The sequence below is a fragment of the Pteropus medius genome, unplaced genomic scaffold (assembly GCF_902729225.1).
Source record: "Pteropus medius unplaced genomic scaffold, Ma_sr-lr_union100, whole genome shotgun sequence".
Lineage (NCBI taxonomy): Eukaryota > Metazoa > Chordata > Mammalia > Chiroptera > Pteropodidae > Pteropus > Pteropus medius.
Genome location: NW_024353517.1, coordinates 5,996,773 through 6,018,064, shown reverse-complemented (window position 1 = coordinate 6,018,064; position 21,292 = coordinate 5,996,773). Strand labels below are relative to the sequence as shown.

Here is a 21,292-nt window from a genome sequence, read left to right as displayed (position 1 = left end):
CTAATTCAGGTGGAGAATTTCCGCCTCTGGATTTTTAAAAATTCATCCAGCCTCACGCCTTTTGGTGAGATTTTCACTTTCTTTGCTACGCAGAAAGTGGTCAGGAAATTCATTTTTATACTATGCGTCTCAGGTCCCCAAACTGCTTGTGGCAAGTACCTCCTGGTTGTTGACAATCAACAGAGCGATGAAAATTAACCCACAAGACTGCACATCTGGAAGCCCTAGAACAGTTACCCAAACTGGTGAGCCATTGAAGCTTCATCTCTTTGAGAGCCTCAGACTGTTTGGAAAGCCACTGCCTAGCAAATATGGACTAGAAAGCCTCTGTGTCTACAAATCACATCTACAGCTTTTATACAGTTCCTAAAAATATGTAACAAATGTTACCAACCAATTAACCAACTAACAAACTGGCCGAATAAAAATAAGCAAAATGCGAAACCATACAATTTTCACGAAAACCCCAACTGTAAGAGAAGAAAGAGCGACATACAAATGTGAGAATTAGGGAAGTGGGGACATATTTTTCCAGGCCCACGAGTAAGCGGTCTTGACCTTGGGGCTCTACCTTCTAATCCTCCTCAAAAGACTGCACAATTCTTCATTCATATTTCATTCGAAAATATCCTGATGGAGAGAAGTCCTGAATGGGGAAGAGGTGAGAGGAGGGTATGAACATATTGACAATGACATTAGACTGCCTCTCAGTATGTGAGAGGCTTGCCTTAGTAAAGACTGAATTGTTTTCTGTGTCCATCTCATAAACTCCTATCTGTAAATGGCAGGCAGAGTGTAGAGAGAACCCAGGGCTGTTACAAAAGGAAGAGCCCAGAGAATTGAGAAATTTGTTCAATGTCACACATCTTGTTCATGTTTAGTCCAGGGAGGGTTAGCCCAGGATCCCGCCTCTTTCCAATACACATACTCTGTTTCTGAGTGAACTTTCTCACAATTAGAGAAACACAAAGATGCCATGAACAAGCCCCAGGGAAGCTTCGGAGCGGAGGCCAGGATGGAAAGACCATGTGGACTGCCTGATACCAATTCCCGCATTAGATGAGGAAATAAATAAACTCTTTTTAAAGTTCCACCCAATCCTGAGATGCTATAGCTCTGAGAGAGAAGAATATGTTGCTCATATGCCAGGCAGTGGGAACAGACTCAAGAGACTGGAAGGCTGGAAGAGGAAGAGTAGATTGCCTACTTGTGGAAGTCCTCGATGCAGTGGATGAGGCCGCCAGCATCCACAGTGAAAGGGATCCCATCCAGGCTGCGGTGGCACATCACACAGGTAAAGCAGTGAGGATGATAGGCCTTCCCGGTGGCTCGGAGAATCCTCTCCATGATAGGTTTAGAGCAAACGCTGCACTGCTCCAGGGTATTCTGGAGAGGAAAAGAAAAATGACAATGATAGGCCAGGGCCTGAGGCACTCCATTTATGCAGTAACTTATAGCATGACAAGCAATGTTGTAGAACACATTGGCTCATATGATTTTCACAGTCGGTACTCAGAGGAAGTTGGAGTGTACATCTTTATCATAGAGAAAAGAAAACACAATCGGATGGATCAAGTGGTTTTTCTAAGGTCACCCAGGTAATAGGTAGCAAATGTAGGATTTAAAACACGCCTTCTTATTCCTGTCCCTGTTTCTTCCCACTATAGCAGGGGTGACGGCAAACGTTTCTGTAAAGGCCCACAGAGTATATATTTCTGGCTTTCTGGTAACAGCTCAAGTTTGCCTTTGTAGTAAGATGCAGCCACAGACAGTATGTAACCAAATAGACATGGTTGTGTTTTAGTAAAACTTTATTTAAAAAGCAGGTAGTGGGCTGGATTTGGCCCATGGCTGTAATTTTTTGACCCCTGAACTATACAACCCTGGTTCTTCATGGGAAGAATGCTATACTATTTCTCAAACTTGCTTCATCATTAAAGACCTAGTGGGGTCACCGAGGCCCCCTAACATTTTAGAGAGCGTTCCGTCGATGACTGAGACTTGCAGAGCATGCTCGCTGCAGATTCCAATCAGAATGCAGCACAACCAATGAGGCTTTTGATCGTTGAAAGCCTTGATTCAAACACCATCTCCAAGTTTAGTGTTGCGAATTCTTAATGGACATGTTGAACCTAAAGGGGTTCCAGTTTTGAGAAATGAATTAAGAAAGTTAATTTATCTGCCTTTAAAAATATACTGAGCTTTAAAAAATATATACCCTCCTTGAAGGGTATACCATTTATGGAGTCAGGACTTAGAAAGACTGATAAAATTAGCTGTTAACATTCCATTCTTCCCCAGAATCCCATGGTGTCTTACCAAATAACCGTGTTTCACATGTAATATGCTATATTCCAACTGAGATGTCTGGACTGACTCACTGAGTTTGCAATCTAAAATAAACCTGGGATGGAGATCTGATTGGAAAGGTGTAGAACTGAGAGGGATGTGGAAATTAAGGAGTAATTGCTCTCTTATCATGAGAACCTTTAAATAGCCATTAGGCAAGAATGCCTGTGGGTAGATATCTAGCGTGCTGATGTCTCAGCTACAGCAATGGTCTCTGATGGGCTTCCTTATTTGCTTCTCTCTTCTGTAATACTTCCATATCCCCAAAGTGACTTCCAGTTTCCTTTCCAAACCACAGATGTGACCAATTGTCTTGTTAGCAAAACTTATATGGCTCCACAATATAAAAAGATCTAGTTCCATACCTGATATTTCACTTCTCTTTCTAGGCTGATTCCCCTCATGTCTCAGACCGCTCACACTTTTTCGAACCTATAAGAAATTTCCATACTCCTGTGCATTGGCTAATGCCTGACATGAACTGCAATTTCCCATTCTGACTGTTCGAGTTATGGATCAGAAGGCAACTCCGCCACGAAGCCTTCCTCGATGTCCTCATTTGAAATAAACTGCTTCCTTTTCTCCCCTTCCCGAGCACATTATTTACATTGCTTGCAGCACTCACGGTATTCTCTGTATTAACATTATCTGCATGTATGTCTTTTTCCTCTACTAGACCATAATTTCCTTAAGGACCAGGACTATGTCTTAAGAATGTATTTCTCTCTCCCATACAACAGCCAGTATAGCACTTGGAATAAAAATAGGCTCAGGATGTATGTGTCAAAAGGAATGAATAAAGGTATATTGTGTACATCCCACCCTGGCAGCACACTGCTGGCCGGACTCCTCTGGCTCTGGAATCCATCCCAAGATGAATTGGTAAATCCATCACCATTCTCTCCTCAAAGCTGCGGTTGCCGAAAGTTCCAAAATTGCTTAGTATGCCTCTGGTCACAGTCTAAACTCATGGAAACTATTAACCTATTTCCATTCCTCCACCCCCTATTTTGAAGTGGTGGAATTAAAATAGCAGAAAAAACATAAGAAGAGAGTCTGAAGATGATGATGGTCTGGACAATGAGGGCCCTGATGCTTTCTACCCTGGTGATCTGAGCTAATGTGGCTGGAAACTGTCTTCCCAGGACTTGTGCTTTGTTCCTCTGTGGGTTTTACTATTTTTTTTTTCTTTTTTAAAGGCAGCCCTGTAATGGAGTTGAACAAACCAGAAAATGCTTGACCAAAAAATGTTTTTGTTTGCATTGAGGCTTGGCTGCAAGATTCAGCCCATTTGCTTAAAACCATCAGCAACATATAAGGTTGAGTTGGTCTTTAAGGAAATTTTTGATGGTCTATGGAAGCACTGTTTAAAGGGCAGGTAATCAGAACATTTCTGCTATAAAGGAAAAACTAAAATATACGTAAAGAGAGACTATTATAAAATGCCCTTAAATCAGAAAACAAAGCAGACCAGCCAGCTCTCTTTACTGTACTCTTTTTCTAGTCTCCAGCTGGTCTACTGGGACCCTTATACATATCTTTTAGAGAAAAGATAAAGACTCTTACAAAGTCAAGGAGTCAAGGACGGAGCTGTAAGTTCCTCTAGTTCAGGCCTCTGATTTCACAGGTGAGAAAACAGACCTGGAACACTGACACAGTTGAACTTGGGAGTACATTAACGGCAGAGAAAGGACTGGTATCACAGTTTCCTGACTCCTAATAATTCAGAGAAGTATCTGACCAATTCATTATGTAGCCACAGAGAGGAAAAGTTGCTAGATAAAAAACATAAATTCTCCTTCTGGTTTTGTCAACATCCACTGTGTGTGACCTTGGGTAAATAATTTCTTCTTTCTAGACCTCAGTTTTCTTGTCTGTAAAACAAAAACTGCAATTCTACAATTTTACTCTGTGACATATCGGTGTTAATCACAATAGGAAAAGGCCAATGTTTCCATTACTAGATTTATACTAGAAACAACTGGGTAAGCACTCATCTGAGATTGGCAAGAAGGGTTCATGTGTTGGAAACCTGGACTATATAACCTTTGCTATGTCTCCTCACTTGGAATTCCATAAATTGCTAATGGGAAAATTTCAAGCACCATAAATTATCTTCGTGTCTACTTATAGAAGGTTATTTGAAAGTCAGATGAAAAGATGCAGTTTTCACATAAACATGAGGCTTTTCTAATGTATGTTAAAATGAAAGAATTAATCAATACTTTTCAAGGAAATAAAAAAAGAAATTAGAAGTCTCCAGCAAAAATGTGGAAGAAGGACATCTATAAGTACATCTATCTATGCACATCATATCTTGTAAGTGGAATAGGGGTGCTATGTTTGATACATGGGGAAGTAGGAGGGAAGAGCACACTCTAGCATAAGAACCTTCAAAATCAGTACAGTGCTTCCTGAGCTGGCTCTGCAACCATCACTACTGCTTTTCCCATGGACCCCATCTTCCAGCAGTCACCGAGCTTTCTGCCACATCTTCAATAAGCTGCATTCTTCTACTACCCCGCATCCTTTTTTTTTTTTGCCTAGAGAATATATACTCATTCTTCAAAGTTAAGCTTCAAAGTTACCTCTTCTGCAAAACCTTTCCTAATTCTCCCTCTGCTATACTCCAAGCAAAATAAGTCACTTCTTTCACTCCCATAAATTGTATGATGCTTCTCCTACAATAGTGAATATAATGTCAACCTCCATGATCAAATTGTGCCCAGGCCTCTCTGCCTTTCCCCACTCCACCACTCACTCTAGTGGAGTCGCAGTCATAGGTTGAGTTTCCTAAGAAACAGATTCTCAAACAGAGATTTGCACATGGGAAGTTATTGAAGAGTGTCTTTGAGATCAACACTGGTGGTAGAGTGCAGAAAGTTCCTGGGTTGAGGGAGGAGATGCACTACAATGCATTTACAACAAAGGCTTCTGATGGTTCCATATGGATTCATCTGGAGCTGGAAATGGCCCTGCCGAGTTGTTTTTCCTTGAAACTAGGGGGTAGGGGCTTTACATCCCTGTATCTACCTGTCAATGAGTACAGGTTGCTCACAAGAAAGAGGAGTGCTCTTGGGTGAAGAGATTCCCTTCAGTTGAGGGTAATTACCAGAGAGGGACGTGGCTATGAACCATCAGCTGCCAATGATCCCAGCAGCTGGGGGAATGAGAAGCTCAGTCCTGCAGGGGAATCTGGGCAGCGCACTACAGCATCCTCAACAATACCCATCCTTGCCCAGGAACTGCATAGTCCATGGCACACAGCAGACAAACTGGAACCAGCTATGAAATACCTTATAGTTTACACTGAATGAAGGGTCTAAATTTTATTCTCTTAAAAAAAATTCTAAGCTTTATTTGAAGATTTTTTAGAAATTTTAGAAAATCTTTTGAGCGGCTACACCAATGAAAGTATAGTTAAAGGGAGAATATGTTAGAGTAGCAGGAAAAAAATAGAAATTAGCTGTTAAAAGGCACAGCTTATAAACTTTTCTGAAATGATGGCAATACAATTATAATAAAAACCAAAAAAGTATAGTGAAAATAAAAATAAAATCACAAACAAATCTTGTACACAAAACTCCTCAAAGCAACTGTTTTTAGAGATACAATCTGGTTGTATCTTTTCTATCCTTGGATATTGCATAAATAACTTCTCTAATTCACAGGCAGAAAAGCTGGAAGAATCATCTGAATATAAATGAAGGTAGCATATAGGTAGCATAAACATTAACTACTAGTTATAGATTATAAATAACATTTCTATAATTTATTGTATAGGTATATATATGTTCAATGATGAGAATTTTATATCAAGAGATGTAAGTATTTGAAGATTCAGAAGACTGCAAAGTGTTGCCATTTAGAAATGTTAAAATTTTCATTTCATAAAATTAAAATGTAATTTTATATTCAGTCTTTTTCTTTTTTTTTTTTTTAAGTACAAAAGCAATACTGAAACAGAAGAGACTCTTGGAAAGATAAGGGTGACATCTCATGTTCTAGATATGGTTTTGGTTTTGTTATGATGAGAATAAAAAAGAACAGAAAGGAGATTTATAAAACATTAAACCTTTAAAAGTCTTTAGCTATTACTCTAGTCCAGGAATTTTCAACTTCCCTCACTTGCCTCCCTTTCCTATGTCCCTTTGTTCAGAGAAAAAAATTTATTAAGGAAACACCTCTAAGAAAGCCAAAAATCACTTCTGGATAAATAGTGTAAAAGGATGGAGCTTGTGGGGAATCCATGTTGTATAGTTTATAAACCATGATTCTAGTCCAACCATCACATTTAAGAAATAAAGACACACAAAGAGAATAGAGCTACTGGAAGATATGAAGTTTGAATATAGGTCTCCTAATTCTCCATCCAGTGAAAAATCCCTCTCCTATATCACACTATACCTACTTCATATTTCAGCAGACACACTCTGTATTGCAAATATAAGGCATCGGGACTGATTACCTGCAAGTTATGTGCATATAAATAAATGAAGAAAACATGTTGAGATTTTAAGACAGTCTTTTTACTGTCAATTACATTGGTTCTCACAGGATAAGATAGAAAACTCATTGTTGGATCTCTAACATCTCAACAGTATCCTTGCATAAAATTGATGCTCTACAAATATAGATTAGATGAAGAATTAATAAATGCTGATAAATACTTTCTATAAAGTAAAATTAATTTATTTAACCATGTAAAACATTTCTATAATCCAGAGCCGCTCAACTGACAGGCTAAGACAAAGTATGCCTCAAGCAGGTTCCAGGTGTGCCACATTTAGGAGTGTCAAAGGGGCCAAATGTTTCCACAGCCCCTGGATGGTCACCTTGTGCCAGGAGAAGCCTCTTCATTTACTCCAGTGTGCTGAATGAATGCCATCATTTTCCACATGAATCATGATGTAAAAAGGGTTGAGAAGAACAGCTCAAGTGTAGGTGTTCCCAACAGGATAGCAGCGCGGTACAGTAAAAAGAGAACAAGGCTATGACTCAGCAAACCTCCACTGAAATGCCAGTACCATTATTTAAACTCAAACGATTATATCACCTAACTTTATTTTGGAATATAAACTTTTTCTTGATTCTGGTAATCAAGGAGGTTTCGCAAATGCTGGTAGAACTTTTGGGATTTTTTTGCAGATAAAGATGTTTTACCTTGATAGTTCTCCCAATGAGCTATAGTACAAAACCTCCCACCCACCAGCTCTGCTTCTCAGTGAGGCATGCATTCCTTATAAAAAGTTTTCTGCACTTTTCGAGTGTCTTTCACCTATATCTATATCTTAATCTTAATCTATATCTGTATCTATCTCTAGCATGTTTCAAAACAGACTAAAAATAATAATGATAATCCTAGCATCATCCCATCTCTATGACTGCCATTTTCTAACCAGACAAAATTCCTACTCCATAGATGAGAATTCTAATTTTTCAAGATAGGAAAATTTTTGAGTCAGTTTGTTAGATGGCATCAAACTCTTAAAATGTGTTTTCTTTGATGTCATGACTCACACAAAAAAAATGATAGCTACGAAATAAGTAACTGAGAAGTGTGTAAAAGAACTTCAACTTTTTTTTTATTTTTTGTTCATTTCCACTAATGTTTTGAGCCCAACTCTTGGCATCCGGTGCCTATATTGCCTCAGCTTTCTTATAAATCCCCTTTAAAGAAACTTTTCACATGCTTCTCTGATGAGCAGAACCGGCTCTCCTCTTAATTTAGCATTGCAGATAGCCTAAAAAGTGGAACAAAGTGTTCAACATCCTGGCAGGTACAAGGAAAGAAAGAAAAGACAGACACCAGCCATGCTCTCAGAGGTTCTCAGTGTAGTGGGAGAAGCAGACACTTCTATAAATAGCTGATTAGAGGCAAAGGGCACAATAAATTACTATTGTAGAGGCATGAGTAATGTGTGATGGGAACGCAGAGAAGAGAATAATTACTTATGAATGGTGAGGAACAGGTAATGTTCTGGTGGCATATGATTCTGGGAACCTATTCCAGGTGGGATTTGAATTAGCTCTTGAAAAAAATCCATTATAACACTCTTTGGAATTCATGTTGTGTTATAACAAGAATCTTCATTACCTAAGTCCCAGAAATGCCTACATTGAAACAAAATTCATTTAAGAGGAAAAATATAGTAACAAAATCAGTGTATTGGGCAGCACTGGTGAAGGGGAACTCAGTTTCCAGAGATAAACAGCTATATGTCAAACTAACACAAACAAAAACACTATTTTGTATGACTATTAACATAGAATTTATAAAAAAAAATCTGACAAGATTTTCTGATTTTCTGTTTATATTTGGACTAAATAAACTAAAACTAAAATTGAGAAATATGTCCTAAAACCATGAGGAAAAAAGCCAACAAAAAGGACAAAAATATCAGGACAATTAGGTCATTTTATTTAATTTTTCCAAGAGTCACAATCACATTCTTCACAAAGTAAATAATTCCCTATGGTTTACTTTGAAGCATTTGAGTTGGGATTATGACCTGAGCTTTAGTAAATTAAACAAACAAACAAACCATTGAAGGACATTTAGTTTGTTTACACCTTGAGGCCCAGGGATGCTATTTTACCTTAGAACGTGTAGCCCTTGTGATATGCTAATTCTTCCAAAACACTTCTCTTGAATGTCTCCTAACCCCTGAGAAATATAATGGAGATAGGAGGCTGGGAATTGATAAGTATGTCAAAATTTCATGCCAGGAACCAAATTACAAGATCACAGCACTCCACTGAGACTATTGTGAAAGAGGAAAAAGAAAAAGAATAAAATTCCTTTCCTTTTAAGCCAAATCAGATCATAGACTTGCCTTTACAACATCTTCAAGGCACAGTCTGTTGAGACTTGTTAAGTCAGGAACCAGAGCAGAGTCTATCACATGGAAAGAGAATTAGTAATAGATTCAAGAGACCTGGGTTTGAAAGTCTAGATAATTTTCTTGACTTCTCTGGCCTTTCGATTCCTCACCTACTAACCAAGATTGCAAATGTCTACAATGTAGTGTTGTGAGGACTAAATGCATGAAAGCGAACAACCGGTATCTGGCTATATAATAATTTTTAGTTTTGGCTAATTCTTCTTACAAATTCTAAGAGGGCTAGAACATATATTTAATTAACTTTTCATTCTTTGATCATTAAATTGAATTACTATTTTAAGCACTACGTTTCTATTTTTTTCCCTATTTTTTTCATTCACCATTCTATTCTATATTTTACAACTTTACTTTTTAAAAAATAGATTATTGGAGAAATCTCATTATAATACTCTGGGACAACTGGATAATGTCATAACATAAAATGGGTTAATGAATTCCTAAGAGATTTTCCTCCTGCTTCCCTGAGAATTTTGTGGAAAAGTTGTTTTGACTTCTATGTAAACATTATTATACCCCAAACCCATATATTTCTTAATTTTTCATAAAAGTAATTTACATTATTTAATATTCTCCTAACAAAAAACCTACCGCTTTTTCTGGTAGAATCTTTAGAGTTGACTACGTATGCAGAAGCAAGACTTCATTTAATCTCCACAACAATGTTGTAGTAGGTAGAGTAGTAGAAATCCTCTCCCCACGACATGCCACATGACTATAAACATGGTCAAGATTAAACCTACGTCTTCTAAGTCCAAAGACAAAGATGACTTTAGACATAGAAGACAGAGATTCATTCTTTTACTTCATTCTGTCCTCCAATTAACAGGTTTCTCCTACATCTTTCGATCTCTTTCCGTATGGTGATAATTACATTGAATGCAGTTATTGATCTTCAGCAAACTGCTGCGCCATAACCTTTCACAAATGCATGGTTTGCTTGGGCTTGAAAAAATGGTTAAAATCATCTTGTCCAACTCTCTCACTTTATATACTGGGACACTGCATTCAGGGAATTTGATTGCCTGATGTCGTAAAAAGTAGACTAAGGGCTGAGTTCAGGACTCAGATGCTGTGGTTTCTACACAGTACTCTTTTCCAAACCCCACACTAGATCTTTTTTAGAATACCGAAACTTCTCCTTGGTATTCTGGCCGTTGTTAAGAATAAGAATATGACAACTAATGTTGATTAGTTATTGATATAATTATTTACATCACCAATGAAAAATCATTGGTCTGAGTAAGCTACATTACTTGGGTTTTTGCCACTGTCACATGGATAAATATGGAGGCCCTCTAGCCAATAACTAAGAGGAGATATCCTATTCTCGACCTCATGGCATGATGTCTTAGGTCATAATTCCTGTTACCAGCAATTTGTAAACAGTGGTTAATTAATAAACCTGTGCACTGAGGCAGTCACTTTCCAGAATGGGTGGAATTTCACAGCATCTTGAACAAAATTCCATAATCTGAGTGACAATTTTGTCATCTATAGAATGCAATACTAATTATTCTGCTCTGTCTACCTCCCAGAACTGTGCAAGTTAAATGAGATAAATGTAAAATACACTTTTTTAAGAATGTAAAGAGATTAAAGATACTGTTACAAAGTCCTTCCCTCTAAGCAAAATTACTGTTCCACGTGAGGACTGACCCTAATTTTTGGTTCTTGAGTCTCTGGCCAATCAGCTAAGCATACTTTCCATTACTCTCATTATTAGAGAGAAGCAGACAATATGAGATGTCCACATAGACCTCCACAATCCTATGCGTATTAAGTTGAGGAAAATATAATGTTTTTTTCCTTCATTTTTGTTGTTTTGTTTTCAACAGACATTTTTTCTTCTTATATTTTCCTTTAGTGTACATACCTGGAACACCTTATAAATTACAGAACAGTTACATATTATTCATTTAGAGTGTATACAGAGAAATCTCATGGAACATACAGTTTGTTGCAGATAATTCTTGGCAGGGTCCATTTTCTTGACTTAACTATAATCAAGGCCCAACTAAACCCCTGGTGCTGGTGCCTATGAGACACCATCTTGACAATGTTCAATCATGTCATCTCCAATTTAGAGTGAACAGGAGGCTCCAGTGGGAAAAACGGCTTACCTTTGGGTCACAATGCTAACTCTAGCACTAACTGGAGTTGTTGAAACTAGAATTGTTGAAACAGATATTTATGGAGACCCTGCATGGCACAGTGATAAGGCGACACAACCTTAAGCTAAGAACTATGCTCTCATCTTGTGAAGACAAGCCACTGGCAGTGATACCTGTGCAAAGCTTTTCTTTATATGGGCCTAATTCTTTTTTTGCCTATACAGTAAGACACTTACTTAAGTTAATAGACCTCTTGGTCCCTTGAAGCTCTGTGATCGATTTGAGGAGTGAACATAAGTTTCATTAGGGCAGAGCTCTTTGTATAATTCACTGTTTCACCTCCAGTTCACTCAACAATGTCTAGCACATAGAAGGAGCTCAGTAAATATTTTATTAAGTGAATGAATAACTGGGAATGTGTGGTCCAATACCTACTCCCATACATATACCCTGTATTTCATCAACATCCTCAGAAGGCCTTCTGTCACCTTCCTATTTTAGCAGTCCTCTCTCCTAAGCCAGACTCTGTCTCATTACCCTGTTATTCTCTTCATAGTGCTTATTGCTATTTGATAGTGCCTCATGCATTCAGTTGCTGACAGGCTTATTGTTTATCTCCCCACCAGTCTGTTTGAGACACTACTGCATTCACAGCTTCTGGAGCAGTGCTTAACACATAACTGGCACTTAATAAGTATTTGTTGAATGAAAAATGTAAATGACACAGAACTACCTAACATCTAAGTTCTCTCTAACTCTTGGGTTCTTTGATTTTATCTCAGCAAGAGTATATTTGTTTTAAAAAGAATTCGTGCTGCAAATTTTGCTGAGGATGTAAATGATCAGAAGTTAATCACACAACATAGAAAATAATGCTTTTTTTAGAGTATTTGTTAACTATGGGTAACTGACCCATCTGAGGGTAAAATCTAAAACCAGGGTTTAAGTAATGATGTTTTCAGCTATGTGTATACATGGCTTGCCTGCCTGCCTGCACATTGCAGATCACAATTAAATCCATTGTGAATCATCCATTAGAATCAAGATCTGCAAGCAGAGACTAGAAATGTTCCCAATATCATTCGGCTCACATGTTGGTTTCCTTCTGAGTTGCCTGAACTCAGCTCTGCTAAGATGTTTATTTCTACCCGGCTTTATGAATTGCAATTACTTCCTAAATTATAGCAAGCCACAAGTGATCTGAGCCAAACAACTAGGGTCACGGAAGGTCTCTCCTTGTAGTCCTGGGGATGACAGAAAAGCTTGTTTGAACCAATCTTGATCCTCTTTCAAAAGAAAGGGAAAACTTTAAGCCTCTAACTCCTGGGAGTGGCAAAGAGAACAGCCAGAGGGCCATGAGCTAACTTCGATTCTCTAGAGATCAGTTGAACAGATTTGGCTTCTGTTGAAAACAAGCCCTTCTAATTATACTTCTGCCAGTGGAAGAAAAAAGACAGCACCAAAGCTTAGAAAGGCCATTAAGACATGCCAGCATGAGGACTGCAATTGTGTAGTTCCCTTCCGAACACAGCACTGCTGATGTGTACTCAAGCACCCAGCTCTGGAACCCATCCACGCGAATGTAACCTTTTGAAGAGTACAAAGGAAGTCGGAGAAGTGATTTGCTTCCTTTAAACTGTATCTTGGCTGTAATATTTTCTGACCCTAGAAACAAAATAATTCCATATTTTGGTTCCTCTCACCACCCCACCACACCAAAAGTGGTTTACATTAAGTAGATAGGAATGGCACAGACGAGTACGGGGGTTTCCATCGTGTAACTGTTGAAAGACAAAGGAGATAGAAAATCCAGATGTTTTCTCTTTGCTGCTGCAAAAAGGTGGTTGGATAACTCTTTCAGCGTCTCTGGAATGCAAATTTTTTGTCACAGTTTAGCAGTCTTTTTTGGATTTCAACACAGTGAACTAACACTTTCCTGAATTCCAAGACCTCCAGAGAACCAGATGGATGAGAGAAAATGGGAAAAAAGAACCCACACTACTTGAAAAAGGTATGAATTTCTCACTCTGCATCTAGCCAAAAGTTCTGAAAATTAGAAGAGCGAAATCACTTTTGGTTTGTTCAAATGCATGCCATCTTAGCGTTGTTTGTGGTGGAATAAAAAGAAAAATTTAAAGTGACTTGATGGTTTAGAGTCTGTGTTCAGTTTAAGCTAGGAAGCAAACTTTCACAGAATTGATGTGTTTACTATCAAAGGCAGGAAAGAATTTCGATGGAAGAGATTACTCAAAAGGAGTATTTTATATGCTTGTGCTCTAAAGCCAGTGACTACTCCTCAATATCAAACTTTTTAACTTGACACTCAAGGCTCTTCAGGATATTGTCTTACCTCCCTTTTCCAGGTACCTATCCTATCGTTCTCCAAACAGTCTTCATTCCTGTCAATGTAAACTTTTTAACACTTTGCGCTTTTTCTTGCAGGCCTTTACTTCCATTGTTGCCTCTGCTTTGAACATTTTTATAAACAAGGTAGATGTCTCAAGTTTCAGGGACCAGGATGTGTGAATGTTACCTCCTCTATTAATCATTCCCCTACTCTCTATTCATTCAAAGCTCAGTTCACACCTTCATTGTAGCAGGCATTCTGTGTGTAGTGTTACCTGTTTAGATGCTATGGAAAATGCTATGACAAAGCACACCTTCTGAAGATGACAATGTCAACACATATCCCCATCCCACATCCTCTTCTTCCAATGTGATCCTGACAGTCCCCCAGGGAGAAGTGAGGGCCTGGAAGGACATCTGTAACTGCCTGGCCAATGGAATGCAGTAGAGGTGATGTTATATGACTCCCAATGCTACTCATGAAATGTGATATGATTTTCTTGAGACATATAACTTTGAAGTCCTGAGTTGCCATGTTGGAAGTTGGGATATCTGAAGCTGCCATGGCAAAGAGATTACATGCAGGTAGAGGGAGATGCTCGAATAAGCCCAGTTGTTACAAAACAGCTGTTCAAGTATTCCTAGCCCAGGTGTCAGACATGAGGGTGAAGAAGCCTTTGAGAGATTTCAAACTCAGAAATCTCATGGGAGACCCCAAGCCAGAATTACTCAGTTGAGATGCTATCAAATTCCTGACCCACCAAATTGTCAGAGCTAATAAATGATGATTGTTCTTAATAGCCACTAAGTTTTTGAGTGGTTAGTTATGTAGTCATAGTAATTAAAACATAGGCACAGCTTCCATATTTGATTATGAGATCTTCAACGACAAGGAATTAATTTTTTTTTTTTCCCAGCACAGAAGAGAGTGAATGAAATATGGGAAGGATTGTTCATTGAATAAAAATGCTTGAGTGAATAAATATTAACTTTTGGACATAGCCACATAAAATCAATGCACTCTAACTTCATGAAGCTTGTTAGGTTTATTTAGTTAGGGTATTTCATGCAACAATAATGCCCAAACCATATGATTGCAAAATAGATCTTCCTCTATACAGAGGACAATGTGGTTTTCAAATTCCATAAGTTATTGTTTATTCTCGGTAATAGCATGAGAATAAATTTGTATAGGAATATATGTATAGAATTACTTTTCTTCAGAAGTATTCGGTATTATTCTTAACATCTCTGCATATGAAAATACTTTTAGTGGGGACGTCGAGTAATAAAGACAATTTATCTATTGCACAGTCGAAAAAATTAAGGAGCTAGAATTTTGCGTAGAATCACGGAGTAACATCAGTGAGAATGACCTTAGGGGTCATCTGGCCCAGTCAATTTGATCCATTAATTTCATCTATAACATCCCCACTCAATCAGTCAGTGCTTGTGCTGCCCCTGAAACTGCATGCATCGTGTCCAGTCATAGCAGACTCTCTTGGAAGATGTGCATTCCACTAGAAGGTCTAATTATTAGTCTTTATTATTTTGATTTAAATCCCTTTTATCTCACTGACCCCACTTCTGCTTTCTAAGGACAAAGCCGTTGCCTTTTCTATGTACTAGTCCTAAAGAGTAGTGAAAATACATCCTCCTCCCCTCCCAGTCTCCTCTTTATTGGGATAAATACCTGGTTTCCTTCAACAATATCTTATGGAACATGATTTTTGTTGATTTTCGTCATGATCACTCTCCTCTGCAAAAGTTCTAGTTTGCCAGGTTTCCTTCAATGTGTGGGGCACAGAAATGAACTCATCATTTTAGGAACTGATGCTTCCCCTGTGATGCACACTCCTCTTTCTATGAGTGCAGCCAAAGAGTGCATTTACTTTTCTGTGGTCCTACACATTACTATTGATCTTGGGGTCAGATTGTCTCCCCCATACATCTTTTTCCTTTTCTTTCTTTCTTTCTTTTCTTTCTTTCTTTCTCTCTCTCTCTCTCTCTCTCTCTCTCTCTCTCTCTCTCTCTTCCTTCCTTCACTCCACCTCCTCCTCCTTTCTTTCTTTCTCTCTTTCTCTCTCTTTCCTTCTTTCCTTCTTCCTCCTTTCTTCCTTCCTCCTTATCGCCTTCTATCCCTCCTTCCTTCTTCCTTCCTTCCTTCCTTCGCTTCCTTCCCTTCCTTCCTTCCTTCCTTCTCCCTTCCACTCCCTCCCTCCCTCCCTCCCTCCCTCCTCCCTCCTCCCTTTCCTTCCTTCCTTCCTTCCTTCCTTCCTAACATGGACAGCTGTCACATTAAATGACCCTCATATGAATTCGTATAGTTAACTTTTCAAGCTAAGAATAAAAATTGACTTTTGTCTTTCTTAGATTTTATCTTGTTGAATATGGGTCACTGTTCCAGATAATTGAGAATTTTCATAATATTAGTGACCCTATTTTACATATTACAATTCTTCCTATCTTTTACCTTAAACCAATAAGTTCAGGTCAGATAAACTTCAACACCTACAGTTTTGCTACTGCCGAAAGATATGTGACATCAGATTTAGTATTAGCTTTCCTTTTCTTACATCCCAGCAGGCATCAAGTCTTACTGATTTTGCCCACTAAATATTTTAATTTCATCCATTATTCTTCATCTCTGCCATATTATTCCATCATTTCTCACTTAGGTAAATCACAGTAGCCTCTTAACTGGCCTCTTAGCCTCCATGTTTTTCTCTGCTCCGGTCTACCACCATATTAATCTGCTTACAACATACGGCAGGTGCATCAGACTCATCAGACAGCTGTAAAAATTAAAGATTTCTGGGTCATCCCCAGACATATTTAATCATATTATCTGGGGTTGGGGCTCAGGAAACCATTACTTTAAAAAAGTGCTATAATTGTGCCAGACCTTCCTGATTGAGTCGAGATCGGCTGGAATTTGAGTTTTTATAAAGCGAAAAAGAACACACTGTGCATCTAAACAAATTTACTACAGGTATCTGGAGAACAGCCTTGTCAAGGATACAGAGTTTTTTCAATTACTTTTGAGAAACCAAGGTCATCTTAGCTTGGAGGAAACCCAAGAAAGAAAGGAGAAAGGAGACAAGAATTGACATTTGCAGCACTAGATACCTATTGGTGTCTAGGTACTGGGCTAGATACTATCTCATTTAAGTTTTACAACAGGGTGATAACATTATAACTAGTTTAGAGAATAAGGTACTGAAGTTTAAGTTTTATATTTATCTGCAACCAAAGTCACAAACTGATACACACGAATTAAACATGAGTCTGCCTGATTCCTATCTGGGGACTAATAAATACAACAATGTCTTAATCAAAGGAGGAACATTGTACCTAGTATGAGCATATAATGATAAATTTGTTCACATTCAAAATGGTCTTATAGGCTTTAATTAAAGATCACATTTCTATGAGAAAAATCTATGGTGTAGTAGAAAAAGCATTTGGGAGTCAGGACACAGAATGCTAGTACTGGAAATGTCATTAATTTGCTCTGCTTTGATAGTTGTTTCTCTATAGCTGCTCTTCTCTTCTCTTTTAGACCCTCCAAATTTTAGCTAGGTACATGGCTGCCCAGAAAAAAATATTACATTTTTCTACCCTCCCCACAGCTAACTTTGCCCATGAGACTGAGTTCTGGCTGAAGAGTCGAAGGTAGAATGGCAGTGTCCTCAGAGGGAAGGGGTCTGACCTCAGTCCACTGGAATGCTGAAGCAGCATCTTGGACCCCTCATCAGAATCCACATGCTGAGCATGGCAGAGGGACACAGTCTGAGACTGGATCCTTGTCTACCATTGTCCTGGACCTCTTACTTCCTTTGGTGAGAGGGAAATTAACATTGCTTTGTTTTCTGTCCATTTGAACCAAATCCTAACTTATACACTTGCTTTGTGATACCCCTTCTCTGAGCCTCGGTTTTCTTATTTATGTATCAAAGAGGTTGGATTAAATGATATATTTAAGGGCCATTTCAAGTCTCACATTCTCTATGACTGAATGAGGCATGTCATAAGGAAAAGATTCTGAATTGAAATCAGGATATCTGCACTGCCATGTTCATTGCAGTACTAATCACAATAGCCAAGATATGGAAACAATCCAAGTGTCCACTGACAGATGAATAAATGAAGAAAATGCAATGTATACACACAATGGAACATAATTTAGCCTTAACAAAGAAGGAAAGCCTGCCATTCACAACAACATGAATGAACATAGAGGACATTATGCTAAGTGAAATAAATCAGTCAGAAAAGGATAAACACTTAGTGATTCCGTTTACATAATGTATCTAAAATAGTCAAATTCATAGAAGCAGATAATACAATAGTGGTTGCTAGGAGTGGAGGGGAGAGAAAAATGGGGAGTTGTTGTTCAGTGGGTGTAAAGCTCAGTTATGCTGGACGAGTGAGCTCTAGAGAGCTGCTATACAACATAGAACTTGTAGTTAACAGGACGATATTGTACACTCTTTGAAATTTCTTAAGGGAGTGGATCTCAAGCTAAGTGTTCTTACCACCAAACCAAACCAAACCAAACCAAACCAAACCAAACCAAACCAAACCAAACCAAACCAAACCAAAAACTTCCTCCAGCAACTTGGCATGCTGATCTGCTAGTGACTGGCCCTTCAAAATCCATGAGTACTACATCAATATCAATGGATGCTACTCCAGAGGAGGATCCATTTGTGCAGAATGCCAGTATAAACAGCTAGCAAACAATTGCCTATCAATGGATAGTTCAGTGATAGTCCAGATTCCAGGCAGCGCAGCCTCACCTAGAAACTCACGAGACAAGGCTTGAAGCTTTGATTATATCTGCAAGTCTCAACCCAGAGGTTATTCTGCTTGTATCACCCCTTGTTGGGGATGTACGTAAGAATTAGATAAGGTTATAAATCTCAAATTATTAATTGTAATTATGCCTATGGAATCTCATGGGATGGAAAACTCTATTTTATGATTTATGATCATTAACATTTATGACTTGTTTATTTGCAAAAGCTCCAGATCAGGGCTAGGACTAGGATGACGTCTCCAGGGAGCAAAATTAAAGGAGGCAGCCACTTTTGGGGTCCTGTAATTGGCTGAGAATCTCCTTCACTTTTCTTGCCTTAGTCCTGGCCCTGCTTCGTGTTTCGTATTAAGTTTTTTTTTTTTTTCCTAAGAAATTCTACCTAATGGCTTTAATTCATTTAAAATCTGCATTTTAACATGACCCACTTATATCACTCCACTGAACTAAGGACTGTTTCTGCTGTTCCCACCGTAAAATATCATTCACAGTTAAAAGCCCACTCTAGGCACTTCATGCTTTCCCACGTCCTTGTTTTCTTGGTATCAAGAACAGATATTTGCCTTATAACTTGTTAGAGTTCAAGATAAAATGTATGAGACAGACAATGAAAAAAATGTATATGGCTGCCCAGGTCATAATGATAAGCTTTCATCTTTTAGCACTGTACTTTCTAATCAACTAGTCTACTGACATACAAGTATATTTTCAACAGTGTTATCAATATTTTCCAAAGCCTTGAACTACAAAGGGCCACACTGAATATGCTGCTATCTTTCCAGAGCCTTCTCTTTTTCCTATGTTTCCGATTGTATGGGAATCCTACTCATTTATCTTGCCAAATGAAAACACTGTCTTCCTTGACTTCTCCATTTCTCTCATTCTTTATACATCTAAGTGATCAGCAAGTCCATCCTTGCCTTTCTCTTCATTCTCCCAGCTTGCACCCTAGTTCAGGTTTTCATCATTTCTGGCAGTACAACTGCAACATCATTTATTAGCAACCTTTTTGACACCAGGTTTGCTTTACTCCAGAGGTCTCATACTCATATACAAGATCAAGAAGGGCAACAGTAATGAGTGGTATGCTTTGTGTGTAGGTAATAAACGGTGGTGGGCACTGTGGCGAATGGCAGAATGCATGCCCCAACCAGAGGTAGAAGGTACTTCTCAATTCTAGCTTATTGTTGCCAGGCAGAAATTTTAAACTCCAATTTTTAGCAGAAGCTGGAAATCTAAATTTTTATGTGAATTCTCCCAAATTTTAAGTTTACCACCAGTTTAAAAAAAATTTTAAAGTTTTTGAATATCAAACAAAATACGTCTGCATAAATCTGGTCTCAGAGCAGCCAGTGCATGTGACCTCTTTCTTACTTTAACTGATCACCTGTGCTACCCTGTCAGAGCATATTTCTAAAGCACAGACAGCATCATGGCTCTCCCTTGCCTAAAAATCATAATAAATTTCCCCTATGCTTATAAGAGAAATCCAACTCCTTGGCAGCATGGTAAGAACTTTCACAACTTTGACTTTGCTGAATACTCAGTCATTCCTCTTATGTACCCGACACCCCGGCCAAATCAGATTGAATACATTTTCCTGAACTTATCGTACGCTTCTCGCCCTTGGCCCTTCTCTTCATATTACTCTTCCCACTTCATCTCTTACTGGAACACACCAGACTCCAGTCATATGTGCTCTCTGATGCCTTCCTGAGTTAGTCCTACTCAGGCAAAATTGGTTGCTACCTTTTCTTCATCCATAAAACATTTGCAGATATACTCTTGAGTCATTTACACTGTTTTCTGTACATGTTTGTCTCACCCTAGTTTGAGTTCCTTGAAATGGGACCATGTCACACCCATCTTTTGCTTCCCTTAGCACAGTGTCTGGTACAAAATGGTCTGTGTTCAGTAAGTGTTCCTTGACTAAAGAAACTAAAATCACAAACGCAAAAAAGCCTTTAAGTTGATTTTGTTGGTTAACAGTGTGAGTCTCCTCATTGGATTTAATTGAGACTAGACTCCATAGAGCAACGCTGGGTTTAGAACACAAAGAGAATAGCCTAGAAGTTTCAGCAGCAGTTATAACCATTTTCCTTATCTGAGGTAAATAACAATAATAAATACTTCGTAGTCATGTAGCATCTTTCTCCAATGAGCTCTCCACCCATCGCAGATATGATCTCCTTCATCTTGTGAGCAAATCAACTTGCTCCAGGGTTACAGAATCAGTCTTCAGCACAAACAACAGATGTAAGGACTCTCAGTTCCCGTGTCAGTGCCCTGAGAGCTTGCCATCTCCATTAACAGCGTTCTCCTTGTCAAGGGTACAGGGCACATCCCCTAGAGGAAGGAAGCTGGCTGGGAAACATGCTTAGCTATGCTTCTCACTCACATTCGATCAAGGAGAACAAATCACAGACACTCTAGTCACCACAAGAGAGGACTCCAGTTAGCTTTGGTAGCTGGCTAATGCTACCCTAAGCCCACTGATTGACTTTTTAATCTCTCTTAAGCATTTTTACCATTCTCCCCTACACTTTCTAGTGATGGGGCATGATTTCCAGATTCTGGGGCTATCTGAACTTCAACTGCAGAATTAGGAGACACATTTCCCCTTGGAGAGGTTTTATCTCTTCAATGCAGCACAGAGTGTGGCCACTTAATAAACATTCTGATTATGCCTCCCTGGGTCCTTCACTGGAAAACAGCATGTGCCGAGCCTTTCAAATATGATTTTATGGATCTAATCACAATTT

At 38.6% G+C, this 21,292-nt stretch overlaps 1 protein-coding gene across 26 annotated transcripts in view; it reads right to left on the bottom strand.

Annotated features, from left to right (window-relative positions):
• Positions 1-21,292, bottom strand: part of LPP (LIM domain containing preferred translocation partner in lipoma) — a 605,586-nt gene that overhangs the window by 19,788 nt on the left and 564,506 nt on the right. For all 26 annotated transcript variants that reach the window (XM_039850683.1, XM_039850695.1, XM_039850680.1 and 23 more), the window contains one exon: positions 1,208-1,386. In XM_039850683.1, coding sequence (XP_039706617.1) covers positions 1,208-1,386 — 179 coding nt within the window. The remainder of the gene's footprint in view (positions 1-1,207; positions 1,387-21,292) is intronic.